The sequence below is a fragment of the Notolepis coatsorum genome (genome assembly GCF_963971535.1).
Source record: "Notolepis coatsorum genome assembly, chromosome: 5".
In the NCBI taxonomy this organism is placed as follows: domain Eukaryota; kingdom Metazoa; phylum Chordata; class Actinopteri; order Aulopiformes; family Paralepididae; genus Notolepis; species Notolepis coatsorum.
This window is the reverse complement of record NC_140169.1, coordinates 82,249,160-82,267,738: the sequence shown is the minus strand read 5'-3', so window position 1 is coordinate 82,267,738 and position 18,579 is coordinate 82,249,160. Positions and strand designations below refer to the sequence as shown.

Here is an 18,579-nt window from a genome sequence, read left to right as displayed (position 1 = left end):
CATCTTTAGTATTTAAAATTACGCTGTGTTCTTTAACTCCCAGATGCCAACCTACGAAGCTCCCTACCTGAGCTCCCAACAGGGTGAGTGTTAACGTTAGGTTATGACTATAACCAAGTTCTGTTAATTAGTGGTGACGCTCGGCATCACTCATGCACTGTCCTCGCACGTGCACGCGCACTGAATAAAATTCCACAAATGTACCTTTAATCCCAGTATTCGTCTGACCACACCCCTCGTTAGCTTACCTTCATAAGCAGGTGTGTGGTCACCTGCTCTCCTCCTTCCCAAGCTTTCACCACAAGGTGAGGTCAAGGGCTGCAGCGGCGTCGGATGCCGAGCGTCACCACTAATTAACAGAACTTGGTTATAGTCATAACCTAACGTTCTGTATCATTAGTGGATCCGCTCGGCATCACTCATGCACATAAGGAGGCCGAGCGGAGCCACCGGCCGACAAATACACCCCGCTGAAAGCCCCCCACGACCATCAGAACAGGGAGGGCTGAGCCCCCCCGACCCCCCCTAATGGAGGGCACCCCCCCTATTAGAGGTTTCCCGGGAGGGCGACGGACCCGACCGTGCGAAGAGGCACTCAAGCAACTCAACGCACAGGGTGAGCAGACCGTGGCCTGACCCCACGACTACACACACGCACAACCCGCATGCCACCCGGGAACGAACGGAGGGAACAACCTCGTTACTTCCCCCAGAAACACGGGGTCAAGGGCAAACCCAACCCCGTGGCAAGGCCGTAGCAGCGGAGCGCGAAGGAAGGCCCAGACCCACCAAAGGGACTGGACCCCCTGGAACGGGGGCCCGGAGAAGTCCATGATGCCAGCATCAAGACCCCACCAGGTGGGCACTTATTGACCCCGCCCCCCACATCGCCAGCGTATTCGGACAAAGGCCCCTCAGCCGAGCGGGCCCTGTCCCCCCAATAGTACACCGCCTGGCACACTGACCCTGCAGAACAGGCAGTCAGCATGGCCGTAAGCACACAAAAAAGGTTAACCAACGGAAGCAGGCAGCGCACCGGGGAAAACCAGGCAACAGGCTGTTAACCCGAGCCTGGAGACTGCGGACGAGACAGGCGCCAAAGGGGACAGCTGAACACAGCCGCCCCGGCGGAAGGGGCGCATGCTGGCGTTGTTGCATGACCAAGCCTCCATTTAAAAACCCCCACCCAGAGGGGTTGAGGCAGAGAAGGCTGACACGATTGGCAGACGTCATGAACGTGCAGGGGCACCCTCAACCGGTTAACCCGGGAGTTGACACTGCTCCAACACACCAGAGAACCAACCACCCAGTCGTTACCCTATGCAGTGGTTGGTCACATAACCCCTCAGGAAAAAAACTCCAAAACATACCTGCCGCAGTACCCGTGTTCCAGTTTCCAACAGGGTTATCCCGGGCCTACGGGTCAACGAAAACATTACTTTGGACCGGGCCCGGTGATACGGGGAGCACAGGGTCCCCTGAGGAGGTCAAAGACCACTCCAACAGGCCCCTCTTCGCCATGCGTAAGAGAAGAGCGCAAGAATGGAAAACCAGCCCCAACACCCCGTACTTGGTATTCCCAGGAGGTCACCCAACCAAGTACTAACCAAGACCAACCTGCGTGGCGGCCGAGATCCGACGAGATCGGGCGTGTACAGGCTGGCACGGCCGTAAGCCATTATGACAGTGTAGAATACAATGCACCCAACAAGGGTTCCATAGCGCTTAACCCTGTGACACCCGGACCGACCTAGCATTTTTCCCCCTGAAAAAAGCCCAAGTCCCTCAGGGTACCAGAACAGCAGATCTGCATCCCCGGGTTTAACTGATCCGGACCAGCGTGACCAGAACCAGTCCCGTGCCCTAACCACGCCGACATGCCAACTCCAGGAGAAGGGGCAGATATGCGTGTTGATCTTAAACATGAAAAGAAGGCGCCACCCAGACGTTCGGTGCGAACCGCGCCCGGTGGCCCACCCCCAGGGCGTGAGACCCTTCTACATATGTCCAGATCCATTCCGTTATCATCCCCTGATATGAACGAGAACCCGTCGACAACCACACAGGTCGTCGGAAGAGGAAACCCCCATTCCAATTGCTTTATAAAAACGCTGTTTTAACCCCAAGCAACCAAGGCGCGCCAGTCACTTGCTTAATGTCCAGCAGAACATCCCGAGCTAGCACTATGTGTGCGTCGGGCACATCCACATCAATAATAGGCTATGTAGACCATCTTATTGAATCCCCAAGGCGCCCAGGGGAACGACAAGAGGGGCGGGATGCAACCAACTCCATGAATGAATGAATGAAAACTTTATTTAACAGATTGCAGAATGGGTACAATACAGTACGGCTCAATACATACAGACCTGAGAAAGACGTTAGTCTTGTTTCCATCAGGGTCCCCCATTTCCAATTCATATAGATTCATCCAACTCTTTATAATAATAAAGAAGAAGCATCAACCGTATGAACCCAACAGCACAGCTGGGAGTAAAAAACTGTTTATTTTTTACATCCAGTCACTCCTTTTGTCAGAGAGTACAGACCGAACTTTCCCAGAAGCCTTCCCACATGAGTCGTAGTTATGAAAAAGACATGCCAACTGTGAGTCACGTGACCAACTGACTCAAGTTTACACATAAATCGAGCGTAGCAGACCCGCAAGCCCAACGCTCTAACTCGACACCTTAACACCACAACCTTACATATCGTACCTTAAGATCTTAACTCACGGAAGCCGTCGCCATAGCAACATTGCTATGATGGGGGGAAACCCTGTACACGGCTCCTGTTTGTAATAGGAGTCACGTCAGGACAACCCTCCCCCCCCCCCCCCCCCCCCTCCCTGCCAAGACGTTCGAACGGCTCGGCCCTGATTGGCTCAGCAGAATGAGAAAAAATCTCCTAAACCAACCAAGTGGAAAGGAGGGGTTTATTCGACACCGCCTCACAAAAAACCCTTTTTCCCTACACACAATAACAACTGTAGCATTTTGAAACCTTCGGTAGAATGCCAATGTATAGCGCAGTGCTTCTCAAACTTTTTCTGTCAGGTCCCCCTTTGGCGGACCAAAATATTTTGGCCCCCCCCCCCCCTCGCCCCAACAAAATAGTCATGAAATGGGCCATGTTTAAATTTATTGAAATAACACCAATATCGTGACCTTTCAAATTGGCCCTATATTTTGTTTTCAGAGCTGTCATGGATGAAAAGCCAGCTTCACACAGATACTGTATGTGGTGCTGAATGGTATCAACACCTTAACTGCTGCATCATGAGATACTTGGTACTCAGCACCACACTCTCAGGTCGCTTTCACACAGCTGTTTGGTCCAGACTTTCGGACCAGAATTCGATAGTCCGGTTTTTCGGGTTTGTGTGAATGCGTGTCGAACTCGCGCGCACGCACACACGGGCTCGCAGCCACACACACATTTCCACTGCCCAATAGACGAGCGCCCTATTCGACCGTGTGACATTGTTCAGATAGTTCGGTGCGCCTGAGTTTGGATGGAGATGTGTCAGGAAGCTTTGTCTCAATGTTGTCTGTAAAGGTTTTTTTTATCCAGAGTAACTTGGTGATCCTTTTCTGTGTTTTATTAATTAAATAATGATTTTCAGATTTTGAGAAATGGTATTTTCATGGAGAACAGTGCAGCTGCAACAGATAGCACTTTAGTGATAATTTTCTGTAATCCAATTTTTTTTTTTTTTTTTTCTTTTTTTAAATAAATCTCAGGCCCCCCCTGTCATGCCTCTGCGCCCCCCCTGGGGGGCGCGCCCCCCACTTTGAGAAACACTGGTATAGCGTAAGCTAATACAATGCCCGCTACCCACAAATGTGAACAGGATTTATAACAAAACAAGTCGTATGTGTGTGAATCCTACACCCGCTTTCTATGTCATACATAGCAAACGCTGACAGAGAGTAACGGCCAGGCCGTGGAACGTGTGTACGAGTATTACTGCAACTAACACAACAGCGTTGTGGGACACATTTACTTTGTTCAAGCAATGGAAATACCACCAGTTTCTACCTGCATGTGGAGCGTCAGGCTAATAGAACCTCCTACAACTGAGTGTATGCTTGCAGACCTTGCCTAATCTCGTAACACAACATGACTCATCCCTCAATGTAATAGTGCAGATTCACATTTACACAACCCCATCATATGATTTGTTGAAGAAACACACAGTTTGTTTGGCCAATAATACAGTTCCCCTTATATCGGGGAACTCTTTATTTCCATGGCACAAAAAAACACAATCATGAGGGGCCGGGGAGGGTGTAGAGGAGAGGGGACACAGAGGGAAAAGTCACTTTTAGCGGCGTCTGCCACCTCGCGCCGCTCGAGTCTTGCCACCCCGAGGAGCCCCGGAGGGACGGTAGGTAACTGTCTGCTGGTCTCGACGTTCCCTACCGTCTCCTCCGGTCATGGATGGGCCGGCGGCAGCAGAATCGCCGTCTCTCCTCCTGGCCTTCTTGGGGGGCCAGCAGCGGCGGCGGAGGCAGTGGTAGGCACGGCGGAGGGAGCTCGACGTCGTGGAAGCCTTCTGACTCCACCGGCAAGGACGGGAGGCGGAAAATGGGGTTGGAGAACGGATCTCTCCTCTGCCATCTCTCTGCACATTGAGGTCATCAGCTGCAGGGCCTTCCCGAACAGTCCAGCATCGGAGAGGCTGGCCGTCAGAAGAGGGGTTCTCTTCTTCTCCGGCACTCGAGCCTGCTCCAGCCAAAGGTGGCGCTGGGTCAGGGTGGCCAGGGCGCGCGTCTTCCCCGAGGCTATGGCCAGCACCTGGGTAAGATGCAGGACAGCTCCTGCCGCCTGGGTGATCTGATCGCATTTTACCTCAGTCAGATCAGGCACGCGGGAACTATAAAACGGCAGGGGGTGCTGGGGGGTCGCCAGATGATTTTTTATTTTTTTTTTGCGGTCAGGCCACTGAACTTAGAAGCAGGCCAGGCCAGTGTTTCTATTTGCACCAGCGCAATAGTTAGATAACCTAGGTGGGGAACAACCAGGAGATCACTGCAACTCACACAAGTTGGAGAACTATCTCTCTCTCTCTAACTTGCTCTCACACACACACAAAGGGAGCCGCATGTGATTGGTGGAGGCGGGATCCTTACGAAAAACTGCTAATCATTGACACATGCTAGCCTGTAATAATCCCCCCCAGAAAAATTTACTTTGCATTTGATATATTGCAAATATATGCCATCACACACACTGGCATTTAAAGGGTTAGAATTATAAAATGAATATGTGGTGTTATGATCAGGGCTGAAGTTGAATAAAATATTGTATTTATCAATTACAAAAAACTGAAAATCCATAAAAATCTGTGTTGTTGCTAATCATACATATGCTAGCCTGTTTTTTAACAATAAGTTGTGATGCCATCACAAACACTGGTATTTAAAGGGTACAAATAAAAAAAATGCCTGCACCAGAATGCTGGAAATTAAGTCTTTGTAACAAAAAAAATCCTGGTGGGGGACCCCCAGACCCCCTGCTTAAAAAGTGGCCTGACTGGGGCTATATTTCCTGGCCTGAATGATTTCCCCAGTCCGGCCCTGGTTAAGGCGAGACACTGCAGGTGAATAGTCAAATATACTTTTTTTGTTGATTTTGAGATTTTGTTATATTTTGCTTCCTAAACATGTCTTCTATGAAACTAGTGACAATAAAACGTCAATAACACACATTTAGTTGTTTATTTTCATTATCATTTTGCCTTATTGCATCCATAAATGTGCACATATTTAATGGGGAAGTGCCTCATTTGCTTAGAAAACATAAATTTCAGAAAACTTGCAATATATTGTTTTCTTAGTTTATATGTACATAACAAATTGGGAAAGTTTCATAGTGATATCTATTCAAATATGTTTTGCCTATTAGGGGGTACTACACTGTACTACACTGTTTGTAGCCTGTGTGTAGTTCTGTTCAGTTCAATAACATCATTATTATTATTATTCAGTTATCAGGCATGTGTTTAGGTTGTCTATTACTAATGGTTTGATTAGGTATTGTGTTTGTAAATATCTGTTTAAAAAAAAAAGTATGGCATTTTACAATACAGAACTTTGAAGGCGTTTTCCCAAAAATGAGTTTTAAGAGTTTTTCCTCATACTCTGAGCCAGAAATCTCCACTTCAGTAGCACTCACATACACCAAACCTTCCAGTTCTATTCATATCTATGTTCTGAAGGTATTTACAGAAGGGTTTGTTGATATCGCATTCATACCCTGATTTATATCACATTTTATTCCTAAAAACATGGCGAAATATGGGATTTTACCATAAAAATGGACTGAATGGAGTATTTTCTGATTTATGGAGTGATAAAAAGAGATATCCAAAATCCCCTCTGTAATAACCTTTGGCTCTAATATGTCAACAAAATAAAACTATAATTTTGAAAATGGTTTTATCCAATGTTCAGATTTCTGTCCTGGAAGTATATGCAAATTAGTGCATATTTAAGTAGATCATGCCTCATTTGCATATTTAAACATACAATTTCAGAAAACTTGTAATACAAAAAAGTCTTGTCTTAATATAAGTAATCAACTGGGGAAGTTTCATTGTGATATCTATTAGTTAATTGTTTTACCCTATTCACCTGCAGTGTCTCCCCTTAAAAGCCTCCAATGCTTATTAGTGTGTGTGCGTTTGAACGTTTGCATGTTTCAACCATACATTTCCATTTAAATTTTTTTTTACCTCCTATAATAGTGGGGGTCGCGGCTCTCTGACACCGTTTTTTTTGGGTCGCGGCCTGAAAAGTTTGGGAACCCCTGGTCTAGCCTGTACCCCCCAGACATGTTGCTGGCCCCGTCAAAACAGTATCCTATCAGCCTCTCCATGGGCAGGTCGAGGCGTAAAAGTATTTTATACACAAAAACAGCGTCTCGGCTGTTGTGTCTGGGCCGGGCATTGTAAAAACCCCAAAAGAAGTTCTGAGCTTCCAAGTTGTCATCTGCGAACTGTATATTACACAGGAATTGTTCTTTTCCAGTGAGTGACATCAGTGGTTCCGTCAGCGCTCAAGCCAAAGATTGGGCTTTTGGATGCTTTGCCTCTAATTTGTCGCTGAATATCATGGGCAAGCAGCTGTAAGATTTCGTTTTGGATGTTGTTGGACATCCAGTTGTCTCTCTTTTGGAGCCAATTCTTCAACTCAGGATCAGACTCGGTGCGCACTCTTTCCATCATGAGCTGCCATAACACCCCATCCCTATTTGCATCACCCCTCAGTGGAAGCCCCTGGCGCCCGAGGGGGAGTATAGGGGAACAGACTCAGTTAACTCTTCAATACCTGATGCTGAGGCTGAACCTGTCGTCTCTGTCTCTCTCTGACGTTTATCAGATTTAGTGGGACTGTCACTGGGACCGGCGGGACGTTTAGAAAATAAATCTGATATTTTTCTTTTCTGCGAGTGAGACATTCTGTGCTAGCAAAGTCTGACTACTAGCTCAAATCGACTGACTGCGCAAGCACTGTATCACAGTAGCTCAGTGGTTCGTGGCGCGTGGGAAGGGCGGGAGACGGGAGGTGAATACAATTAGTTGTTTCACCTGTCATTCAATCAGTCTGTGACAGTCTGTCATCACTCGAAAATCTACTCGGTTTTACACGTATGATTGTGTACATACAGTAGTGTAATGAATGAATGAAAACTTTATTTAACAGATTGGAGAATGGCTACAATACAGTACGGCTCAATACACACAATATTAAAATGGTGACGTGCTTTGAGCAGGATAAACTTATAATATACAGTGTTACATTATATTATATATATTTTTTTTTTTTTTTTTTTTTTTTTGCAATAATTGAGAGGGGGTGCTGCAGCCCCCCCCCGCACCCCCCCTTCCTGCGTCCCTGGGTCAGATCCATGCCACCCGTCAATATCCCCGATACAAATCTAGCCAGGTGGGCGATGTTAGAAGCCGCAGCCAGCGATTGTGTACCAGCGATAAATGACTGGTCACCCCAATATGCCAATCGCCTAGCCGATCTTCCATGGAGAACCGGCTTGCATAATGGTTCCCACACCATATCCGGACAGAGGAGAGCGGCCATCGGCCTATCAAGCCGTGGCACGCCCTCTCTCATACCTTTGACCAACCCCGACACCCGCGTAACTGGTACGTAGGCGGGGGTAAGTCCCATGATGTGAGACATCGCCTGGCCCTGACGAACATAGGCCCCCATTGAGGGGAAAAATGGGTAGACAACATCCACCCCTCTCACCGGGCGACGCTGCCAGAGATGACCTATGAGATCGTCGGGGACAGGAGCAGGCAATGGCAGCGGCAGCGGCACACCGTTTGCAGCGGCAGCTACCGCCATGAGCTCGGGAAACAAAGCCCGCAGTTCCCCCTGCTGACTTTCCTCCACCGAACCCGCATCCCTCACATGCAGCAGGCTTCGACCCATTGAGGAGCCACAGTCTGATGTGGCTGATAGCAGGGCATCCTGCTGATGAGGCCGAGGTGGTTCCTCGACATCCTCGAACAAGGCGTCCCAAGGAGCCATTTCTCCCCCCTCCGGTGTTTCCTGGATAGAAGGGATACTCGCCTCCACAGGACCTTCAAACAAGAATCCGTCCGACTCTTCCATGAAATCCTCAGTTTCCATCGGACATGCAGAGCCCGACGCATCCTCGCTGGTCTCCAGCAATTCCCCAAACCCAGGCCACCATCTTGTGACGTGAACGGGCAGACGCGAAAAGTTTGCGTCGCAAATCCTCCGGACCCAAAAGAACCGACCGTTCAACAACGGACGATTCCCTGGAACCAGAGCCGGAGCGACGGCACCGATGTCTCGGCTCCTCGGAGAGGCAAACTATCCATCGGCTGTCTCCTGGGCTGGGTCGGCAACCACGAAAGTGGCAGCAGCCCCGCACCAGAACGCACGACGGAGGCGGGAATGGAGAACCGCTGGTGAAGAGTGGGTCTACTCTCCGAAGTAGACATTATTATTTTCCTTTGAACAGTTATGAGAGAAGAAAAAACTAAGCACAATGTAAACTCGTCACAACTCTTTTCAACTAACAACACGTCAAGTGGGGTACTACCGAGGCACTTCCTTGTGGTGAAAGCGAGAAGGAGGAGAGCAGGTGACCACACACCTGCTTATGAAGGTAAGCTAACGAGGGGTGTGGTCAGACGAATACTGGGATTAAAGGTACATTTGTGGAATTTTATTCAGTGCGCGTGCACGTGCGAGGACAGTGCATGAGTGATGCCGAGCGGATCCACTAATGATACAGAACCCTTTCACTACCACACTACCAAATGGTTAACACTTTCACTGTGACAATACAGAAGGTTAACCCTTTCACTGCCACACGACAACAGGTTAACCCTTTCACAACCACACTACAGAAGGTTAACCATTTCACTACCACACTACAGACGGTTCGTCTGTAGTGTGGTAGTGAAAGGGTTAACCGTATCTAGTGTGGTAGTGAAATCGTTAATCCCATATTATTCTGCACCTGTCTAAAAGCTCTGCGGATGTATTATCTTTTTAAAATTATTACTCTACATAAACATGTTATCTATATAACCCTGGTAGCCTGCACAGGTTTCAGTTACTCATGTAACTTGTGTTTGTTGGTTGGTCCACTCCGAGCTGTACTCATTCACTTCGGGTTGTAGTATGAAACGAGAAGTGAGACTGTGAGAAAGATTTATCGACGACAGGGGGCCGTTATATTGTATCATACTGTCGGCGCTCCAAGGAGCTGTGTAACTCTAACCAAGATTTATGACCTAGTGTTCCTCTAATATTCAATCTACTCTCCGGGGCAGGAGGAACAGCGACTCCTTCAGATACAGTATGGGTGAGTCTGCGTTTCTTTTTCCTTTTCTTTCTCCAATAATATCCATTTGGCGACGACAAGACTTTCCCTGTATTCTTTTGAAAATGCACCAGAAATGACATTGTAGACGTTGAATGTCGGCGTGTGATCACATCCTGACATTCAGAACCTATCATTTTTCCTTCTGTTTTTTTCCAGGGTCAGACATTTACTGTGAGATTATGGACGAAAGGCCGCGGTCGGGTACGTGGGAATCTTTTCACTCTTTTGGGATAAACAAAATGGTACCAGAGGTTATATAATGACTTGAGATAAATGTGATTGTTACATTTTCTCCCCATGCAGTTGTGAAGTACGGGATCGACCGGAACAAAATAGTTCTCGGACGGATTCTTGGCGAGGGTTTTTTCGGGGAGGTTTACGATGGAGTTTATAAACAGCAAGTACGTCTTCCTCAGCGTAATATCGCCGTGTGTGTAGTACGTGTGTTTGTGTGTCTTTTTGAGCATGCCTATATGAGGCCTCTGTGTCTTTTTGAGCACGCCTATATGAGGCCTCTGTGTCTTTTTGAGCACGCCTATAGGAGACCTCTGTTTCTGATGCATACTTGTTCTATGCATACTGGTTATGAACTAGATTACAGTAGAACCTCATTTAATCTGAACCTCAATAGTTCTGAACCGACATGGTTCAATGAACAAGTTGAATATAATTTTTGTTTGTTTTTCCCCCCTAAGCATGATAGTTCACCTGACCGTATATAAACATGTTATATCATATGCAAACACATTTCCTGAAACTTTTTTAATATATATCTTTGCAATGTACTTTATTGAATAAAAACTTGTGTTTTCACAAATATTTCAATAATCAGAACATTTCAGACCAGAGGGTTTCTGATAAACGAGATTCTACTGTACCAAGTTATCATGAACGATTATTAAGTTATGATGAATGATTACTACATTACAATGAATGATTACTGAGTTATGATGAACGGTTATTAAGTTATGATGATGGATTACTAAGTTATAATGATTGATTACTAAGTTATGATGAATGATTACTGAGTTATGGTGAACGATTACTAAGTTATAATGAACGATTACTAAGTTATGATGAACGATTACTAAGTTATGATGAATGATTACTAAGTTATGATGAACGATTACTAAGTTATGATGAACGATTACTAAGTTATGATGAATGATTACTAAGTTATGATGAACGATTATTAAGTTATGATGATCGATTACTAAGTTATAATGATTGATTACTAAGTTATGATGAATGATTACTGAGTTATGATGATTGATTACTAAGTTATGATGAATGATTACTAAGTTATGATGAATGATTACTAAGTTATGATTACTAACGAATACTTAATATCATGGAATTTTGTTCATATTTTTTCCACTTGCTCAAATGTTTTATATTTACACTAATTGTCTTGGTATAATCATGAAAAAGTCATGGAATTTGATCAGAAAAGATGTGTGTGAATTGAACATGTGTGTGTGTTGGTTGCAGAATGGAGACAGAACCAGCGTGGCCGTGAAGACATGCAAAGACTGTTCCCCTGACGTCATGGAGAAGTTCATGAGTGAAGCAGGTAATATATAATATAATATATACCCCTGTTGTCAGCCACATACTGTATATAATATATACCCCTGTTGTCAGCCACATACTGTATATAATATATACCCCTGTTGTCAGCCACATACTGTATATAATATATACCCCTGTTGTCAGCCACATACTGTATATAATATATACCTCTGCTGTCAGCCAAATACTGTATATAATATATACCTCTGCTGTCAGCCACATACTGTATATAATATATACCTCTGTTGTCAGACAAATACTGTATAATATATACCCCTGTTGTCAGACAAATACTGTATATAATATATACCTCTGTTGTCAGCCACATACTGTATATAATATATACCTCTGCTGTCAGCCAAATACTGTATATAATATATACCTCTGCTGTCAGCCACATACTGTATATAATATATACCCCTGTTGTCAGCCACATACTGTATATAATATATACCTCTGCTGTCAGACACATACTGTATATAATATATACCTCTGCTGTCAGCCACATACTGTATATAATATATACCCCTGTCATCAGCCAAATACTGTATATAATATATACCCCTGTTGTCAGCCAAATACTGTATATAATATATACCTCTGCTGTCAGACAAATACTGTATATAATATATACCTCTGCTGTCAGCCACATACTGTATATAATATATACCTCTGCTGTCAGACAAATACTGTATATAATATATACCTCTCTGTCAGCCACATACTGTATATAATATATACCTCTGTTGTCAGACACATACTGTATATAATATATACCTCTGCTGTCAGCCACATACTGTATATAATATATACCTCTGCTGTCAGACACATACTGTATATAATATATACCTCTGCTGTCAGCCACATACTGTATATAATATATACCCCTGTTGTCAGCCACATACTGTATATAATATATACCCCTGCTGTCAGCCACATACTGTATATAATATATACCTCTGCTGTCAGACACATACTGTATATAATATATACCTCTGCTGTCAGCCACATACTGTATATAATATATACCTCTGCTGTCAGCCACATACTGTATATAATATATACCCCTGTCGTCAGACAAATACTGTATAATATATACCTCTGTTGTCAGCCAAATACTGTATATAATATATACCCCTGTCGTCAGCCAAATACTGTATATAATATATACCTCTGCTGTCAGCCAAATACTGTATATAATATATACCCCTGTTGTCAGCCACATACTGTATATAATATATACCTCTGTTGTCAGACAAATACTGTATAATATATACCTCTGTTGTCAGACAAATACTGTATATAATATATACCCCTGTTGTCAGCCAAATACTGTATATAATATATACCTCTGCTGTCAGACACATACTGTATATAATATATACCTCTGTTGTCAGACAAATACTGTATATAATATATACCTCTGCTGTCAGACAAATACTGTATAATATATACCTCTGTTGTCAGCCAAATACTGTATATAATATATACCCCTGTTGTCAGACAAATACTGTATATAATATATACCCCTGTTGTCAGACAAATACTGTATATAATATATACCCCTGTTGTCAGCCAAATACTGTATATAATATATACCCCTGTTGTCAGACAAATACTGTATATAATATATACCTCTGCTGTCAGCCACATACTGTATATAATATATACCTCTCTGTCAGCCAAATACTGTATATAATATATACCTCTGCTGTCAGCCAAATACTGTATATAATATATACCTCTGCTGTCAGCCACATACTGTATATAATATATACCTCTCTGTCAGCCAAATACTGTATATAATATATACCTCTGTTGTCAGACAAATACTGTATATAATATATACCTCTCTGTCAGCCAAATACTGTATATAATATATACCTCTGCTGTCAGCCACATACTGTATATAATATATACCTCTGCTGTCAGCCAAATACTGTATATAATATATACCTCTGCTGTCAGCCACATACTGTATATAATATATACCTCTGCTGTCAGCCAAATACTGTATATAATATATACCTCTGCTGTCAGCCAAATACTGTATATAATATATACCTCTGCTGTCAGCCACATACTGTATATAATATATACCCCTGTTGTCAGACAAATACTGTATATAATATATACCTCTGCTGTCAGACACATACTGTATATAATATATACCTCTGCTGTCAGCCACATACTGTATATAATATATACCTCTGCTGTCAGCCAAATACTGTATATAATATATACCTCTGTTGTCAGACAAATACTGTATATAATATATACCTCTGCTGTCAGACACATACTGTATATAATATATACCTCTGCTGTCAGCCACATACTGTATATAATATATACCTCTGTTGTCAGCCACATACTGTATATAATATATACCTCTGTTGTCAGCCACATACTGTATATAATATATACCTCTCTGTCAGCCAAATACTGTATATAATATATACCTCTCTGTCAGCCAAATACTGTATATAATATATACCTCTGCTGTCAGCCACATACTGTATATAATATATACCTCTCTGTCAGCCACATACTGTATATAATATATACCTCTCTGTCAGCCAAATACTGTATATAATATATACCTCTCTGTCAGCCAAATACTGTATATAATATATACCTCTGCTGTCAGCCACATACTGTATATAATATATACCTCTGCTGTCAGCCACATACTGTATATAATATATACCTCTCTGTCAGCCACATACTGTATATAATATATACCTCTCTGTCAGCCAAATACTGTATATAATATATACCTCTCTGTCAGCCAAATACTGTATATAATATATACCTCTGCTGTCAGCCACATACTGTATATAATATATACCTCTCTGTCAGCCACATACTGTATATAATATATACCTCTCTGTCAGACAAATACTGTATATAATATATACCTCTGCTGTCAGCCACATACTGTATATAATATATACCTCTGCTGTCAGCCACATACTGTATATAATATATACCTCTCTGTCAGCCACATACTGTATATAATATATACCTCTCTGTCAGCCACATACTGTATATAATATATACCTCTGATGTCAGCCACATACTGTATATAATATATACCTCTCTGTCAGCCAAATACTGTATATAATATATACCTCTGCTGTCAGCCACATACTGTATATAATATATACCTCTGCTGTCAGCCACATACTGTATATAATATATACCTCTGCTGTCAGCCACATACTGTATATAATATATACCTCTGCTGTTGGCCACATACTGTATATAATATATACCTCTGCTGTCAGCCAAATACTGTATATAATATATACCTCTGCTGTCAGCCACATACTGTATATAATATATACCTCTGCTGTCAGCCACATACTGTATATAATATATACCTCTGCTGTCAGCCACATACTGTATATAATATATACCTCTGCTGTCAGCCACATACTGTATATAATATATACCTCTGCTGTTGGCCACATACTGTATATAATATATACCTCTGCTGTCAGCCAAATACTGTATATAATATATACCTCTGCTGTCAGCCACATACTGTATATAATATATACCTCTGCTGTCAGCCACATACTGTATATAATATATACCTCTGCTGACAGCCACATACTGTATATAATATATACCTCTGCTGTCAGCCACATACTGTATATAATATATACCTCTGCTGTCAGCCACATACTGTATATAATATATACCTCTGCTGTCAGCCAAATACTGTATATAATATATACCTCTGCTGTCAGCCAAATACTGTATATAATATATACCTCTGCTGTTGGCCAGAACCTCCTCTCTCCAGTTGACCATATACTTTATATAATATACCTCTGTTGGCCAGAACCATCGGTTTGATGATGATGATGATGATGATGATGATGATGATGGTGATGGTGATGATTATAGTGATGATGATGATGATGATGATGATGATGATGATGATGATGATGATGATGATGGTGATGATTATGATGATGCTGATGATGATGATGATGATGATGGTGATATGGACGATATTGTCTTTGATTGGTGATCTCTGTTTATATGTGTGCCAGTTATCATGAAGAACCTGGACCATCCTCACATCGTCAAGCTGATTGGAATCATAGAGGAGGATCCTGTGTGGATCGTCATGGAGCTCTACCAGTATGGAGAGGTTGGTGGCAGCATTATGTCTGTCTGTCTATCTGTCAGTCAGACAAGAACCTGCACTACTGATCTAGAAGAATTGCATTGTTAGGGGGAAAGCTTGGGCCCAAGTGTATTTCCTGTCAACTATTGTATCAGCAAACATGGCAATAGGAAGTCAACTTGGGCCCATTTAGTTACTGTTGTACATAACATGGAGAACTTGGAGAACCCTTGTTGACGGCCTATGCCCCAAATGTTATGTTATGTTTGAAAAGGTCTATAGTACTAAGAGCCAAAATTGCAACGTTACAGTAGATGGGGAGGCCAGTAAAAGGTTGATGTGAGGTCTACTCTCACTCTGACTGTTTCCTCTGACTGTCAGGTCTACTCTCACTTTGACTGTTTCCTCTGACTGTCAGGTCTACTCTCACTCTGACTGTCAGGTCTACTCTCACTCTGACTGTCAGGTCTACTCTCACTCTGACTGTCAGGTCTACTCTCACTCTGACTGTCAGGTCTGCTCTCACTCTGACTGTCAGGTCTACTCTCACTCTGACTGTCAGGTCTACTCTCACTCTGACTGTCAGGTCTACTCTGACTGTTTCCTCTGACTGTCAGGTCAACTCTCACTCTGACTGTCAGGTCTACTCTCACTCTGACTGTCAGGTCTACTCTGACTGTTTCCTCTGACTGTCAGGTCAACTCTCACTCTGACTGTCAGGTCTACTCTCACTCTGACTGTCAGGTCTACTCTCACTCTGACTGTCAGGTCTACTCTCACTCTGACTGTTTCCTCTGACTGTCAGGTCTACTCTGACTGTTTCCTCTGACTGTCAGGTCTACTCTGACTGTTTCCTCTGACTGTCAGGTCTACTCTCACTCTGACTGTCAGGTCTACTCTCACTTTGACTGTTTCCTCTGACTGTCAGGTCTACTCTCACTCTGACTGTCAGGTCAACTCTCACTTTGACTGTTTCCTCTGACTGTCAGGTCTACTCTCACTCTGACTGTCAGGTCAACTCTCACTCTGACTGTCAGGTCTACTCTCACTCTGACTGTCAGGTCTACTCTCACTCTGACTGTCAGGTCTACTCTGACTGTTTCCTCTGACTGTCAGGTCTACTCTCACTCTGACTGTCAGTCTACTCTCACTCTGACTGTTTCCTCTGACTGTCAGGTCTACTCTCACTCTGACTGTCAGGTCTACTCTCACTCTGACTGTCAGGTCTACTCTCACTCTGACTGTCAGGTCTACTCTCACTCTGACTGTCAGTCTACTCTCACTCTGACTGTTTCCTCTGACTGTCAGTCTACTCTCACTCTGACTGTTTCCTCTGACTGTCAGTCTACTCTCACTCTGACTGTTTCCTCTGACTGTCAGGTCTGCTCTCACTCTGACTGTCAGGTCTACTCTCACTCTGACTGTCAGGTCTACTCTCACTCTGACTGTCAGGTCAACTCTCACTCTGACTGTTTCCTCTGACTGTCAGGTCTACTCTCACTCTGACTGTCAGGTCTACTCTCACTCTGACTCTCAGGTCTACTCTGACTGTTTCCTCTGACTGTCAGTCTACTCTCACTCTGACTGTTTCCTCTGACTGTCAGGTCTACTCTCACTCTGACTGTCAGGTCTACTCTCACTCTGACTGTCAGGTCTACTCTCACTCTGATTGTCAGGTCAACTCTCACTCTGACTGTCAGGTCTACGTTGACTGTTTCCTCTGACTGTCAGGTCTACTCTGACTGTTTCCTCTGACTGTCAGATCTATGACTGTTTCCTCTGACTGTCAGTTCTACGTTGACTGTTTGTGTTTCCTCGTGTCAAATGAAACCAATATTACATACATCATACTTTGATGTTGATTGAAAACTGAGGTCTCTTGATCCTTGCAGCTTGGTAACTACCTAACAGAGAACCAGGACAAGCTGGATAATATCACCCTGGTCCTGTTCAGCCTGCAGATCTGTAAAGCCATGGTGTTCCTTGAGGGAGTCAACATGGTACACAGGTGAAATACTGTTCTTTGTGTGTTTGGTGAATGTTTATTATTCCTGTTTGTCAGTGTGAGGGAGCGACAGTGGCTGAGAAGGTAGAGAGAGTCTAGGAATCAGACGGTTCCCTGTTCAATTCCAGATCCTCCAAAAGTGTCCTTGAGCAAGACACTTAACTACACTTAACCTAACTAACTAACTGTTCCCGATAAGCAGGTTGGCACCTTGCATGGTTGCCTCCGCCGTCTGCGTGAATGTGTGAGTGAATGGATGAAAGTAAGGTGTAAGTTGTAAAGTGATTTGGATAAAAACGCTATATAAAGGCAGTCCATTTACCATTCAATGGTGGTGGTGGTGTTCTAGTTGTGTGTGTGTGGGTTTAATGGTTTAGTGCTTTGTGTAGGCTATCCCTAGCCTTGCAAGCTAGAAGAAATGCATTATGTCATGTATAATACAAAGAAAATACCCCCTCTCCTAGGGGTGGACGGTATAAACGGTATACGGTATAAACGGTATGAATTTGCTCTACGGTATGGATTTTGACTATACCGTGTAACCGGTAGTGCAGCTCTAAAATAGCAATGACGTCATGTAACCACAGCGCGACTAGTTCACTCGCATTTGCCCCTAAAAATAGATAGAATTAGTCATAGATAATAGATATGTGCGAACTGGAAAAAGTTATTTAGGAGGCTTCGCGCAGTGGGCGTGCCAGCCCCTACTGCACGCATGTAAACACGGGTCTAGTAGTCTAGTGGGACGGGACACGGGAGCTGTCGGGAGGACGGCGGCGTCTCCCTGAGCTAACGTTAGCTTAGCTACCGTTACAAAATGACCCAGTCAACTATTCACTTTTAGTTTAATACATGATGAGGCATTGTCTAACCGAACGGTATCTAGTCGGCCAGCTACCGATAGCTCCTGACATCAACAAATGCTCCACAAAGTCTAGTAGAGACGTGTGTGCTACCTGTTAGCTCACGT

The 18,579-nt window shown here is 43.7% G+C and overlaps 1 protein-coding gene across 4 annotated transcripts in view; it reads left to right on the top strand.

Annotated features, from left to right (window-relative positions):
- The window catches only part of ptk2bb (protein tyrosine kinase 2 beta, b), a 167,025-nt gene that overhangs the window by 99,496 nt on the left and 48,950 nt on the right, over positions 1-18,579 (top strand). For all 4 annotated transcript variants that reach the window (XM_084315123.1, XM_084315122.1, XM_084315121.1 and 1 more), the window contains exons 12-18: positions 44-83; positions 9,839-9,870; positions 10,048-10,092; positions 10,195-10,292; positions 11,383-11,464; positions 15,528-15,628; positions 17,497-17,612. In XM_084315123.1, coding sequence (XP_084171249.1) covers positions 44-83; positions 9,839-9,870; positions 10,048-10,092; positions 10,195-10,292; positions 11,383-11,464; positions 15,528-15,628; positions 17,497-17,612 — 514 coding nt within the window. The remainder of the gene's footprint in view (positions 1-43; positions 84-9,838; positions 9,871-10,047; positions 10,093-10,194; positions 10,293-11,382; positions 11,465-15,527; positions 15,629-17,496; positions 17,613-18,579) is intronic.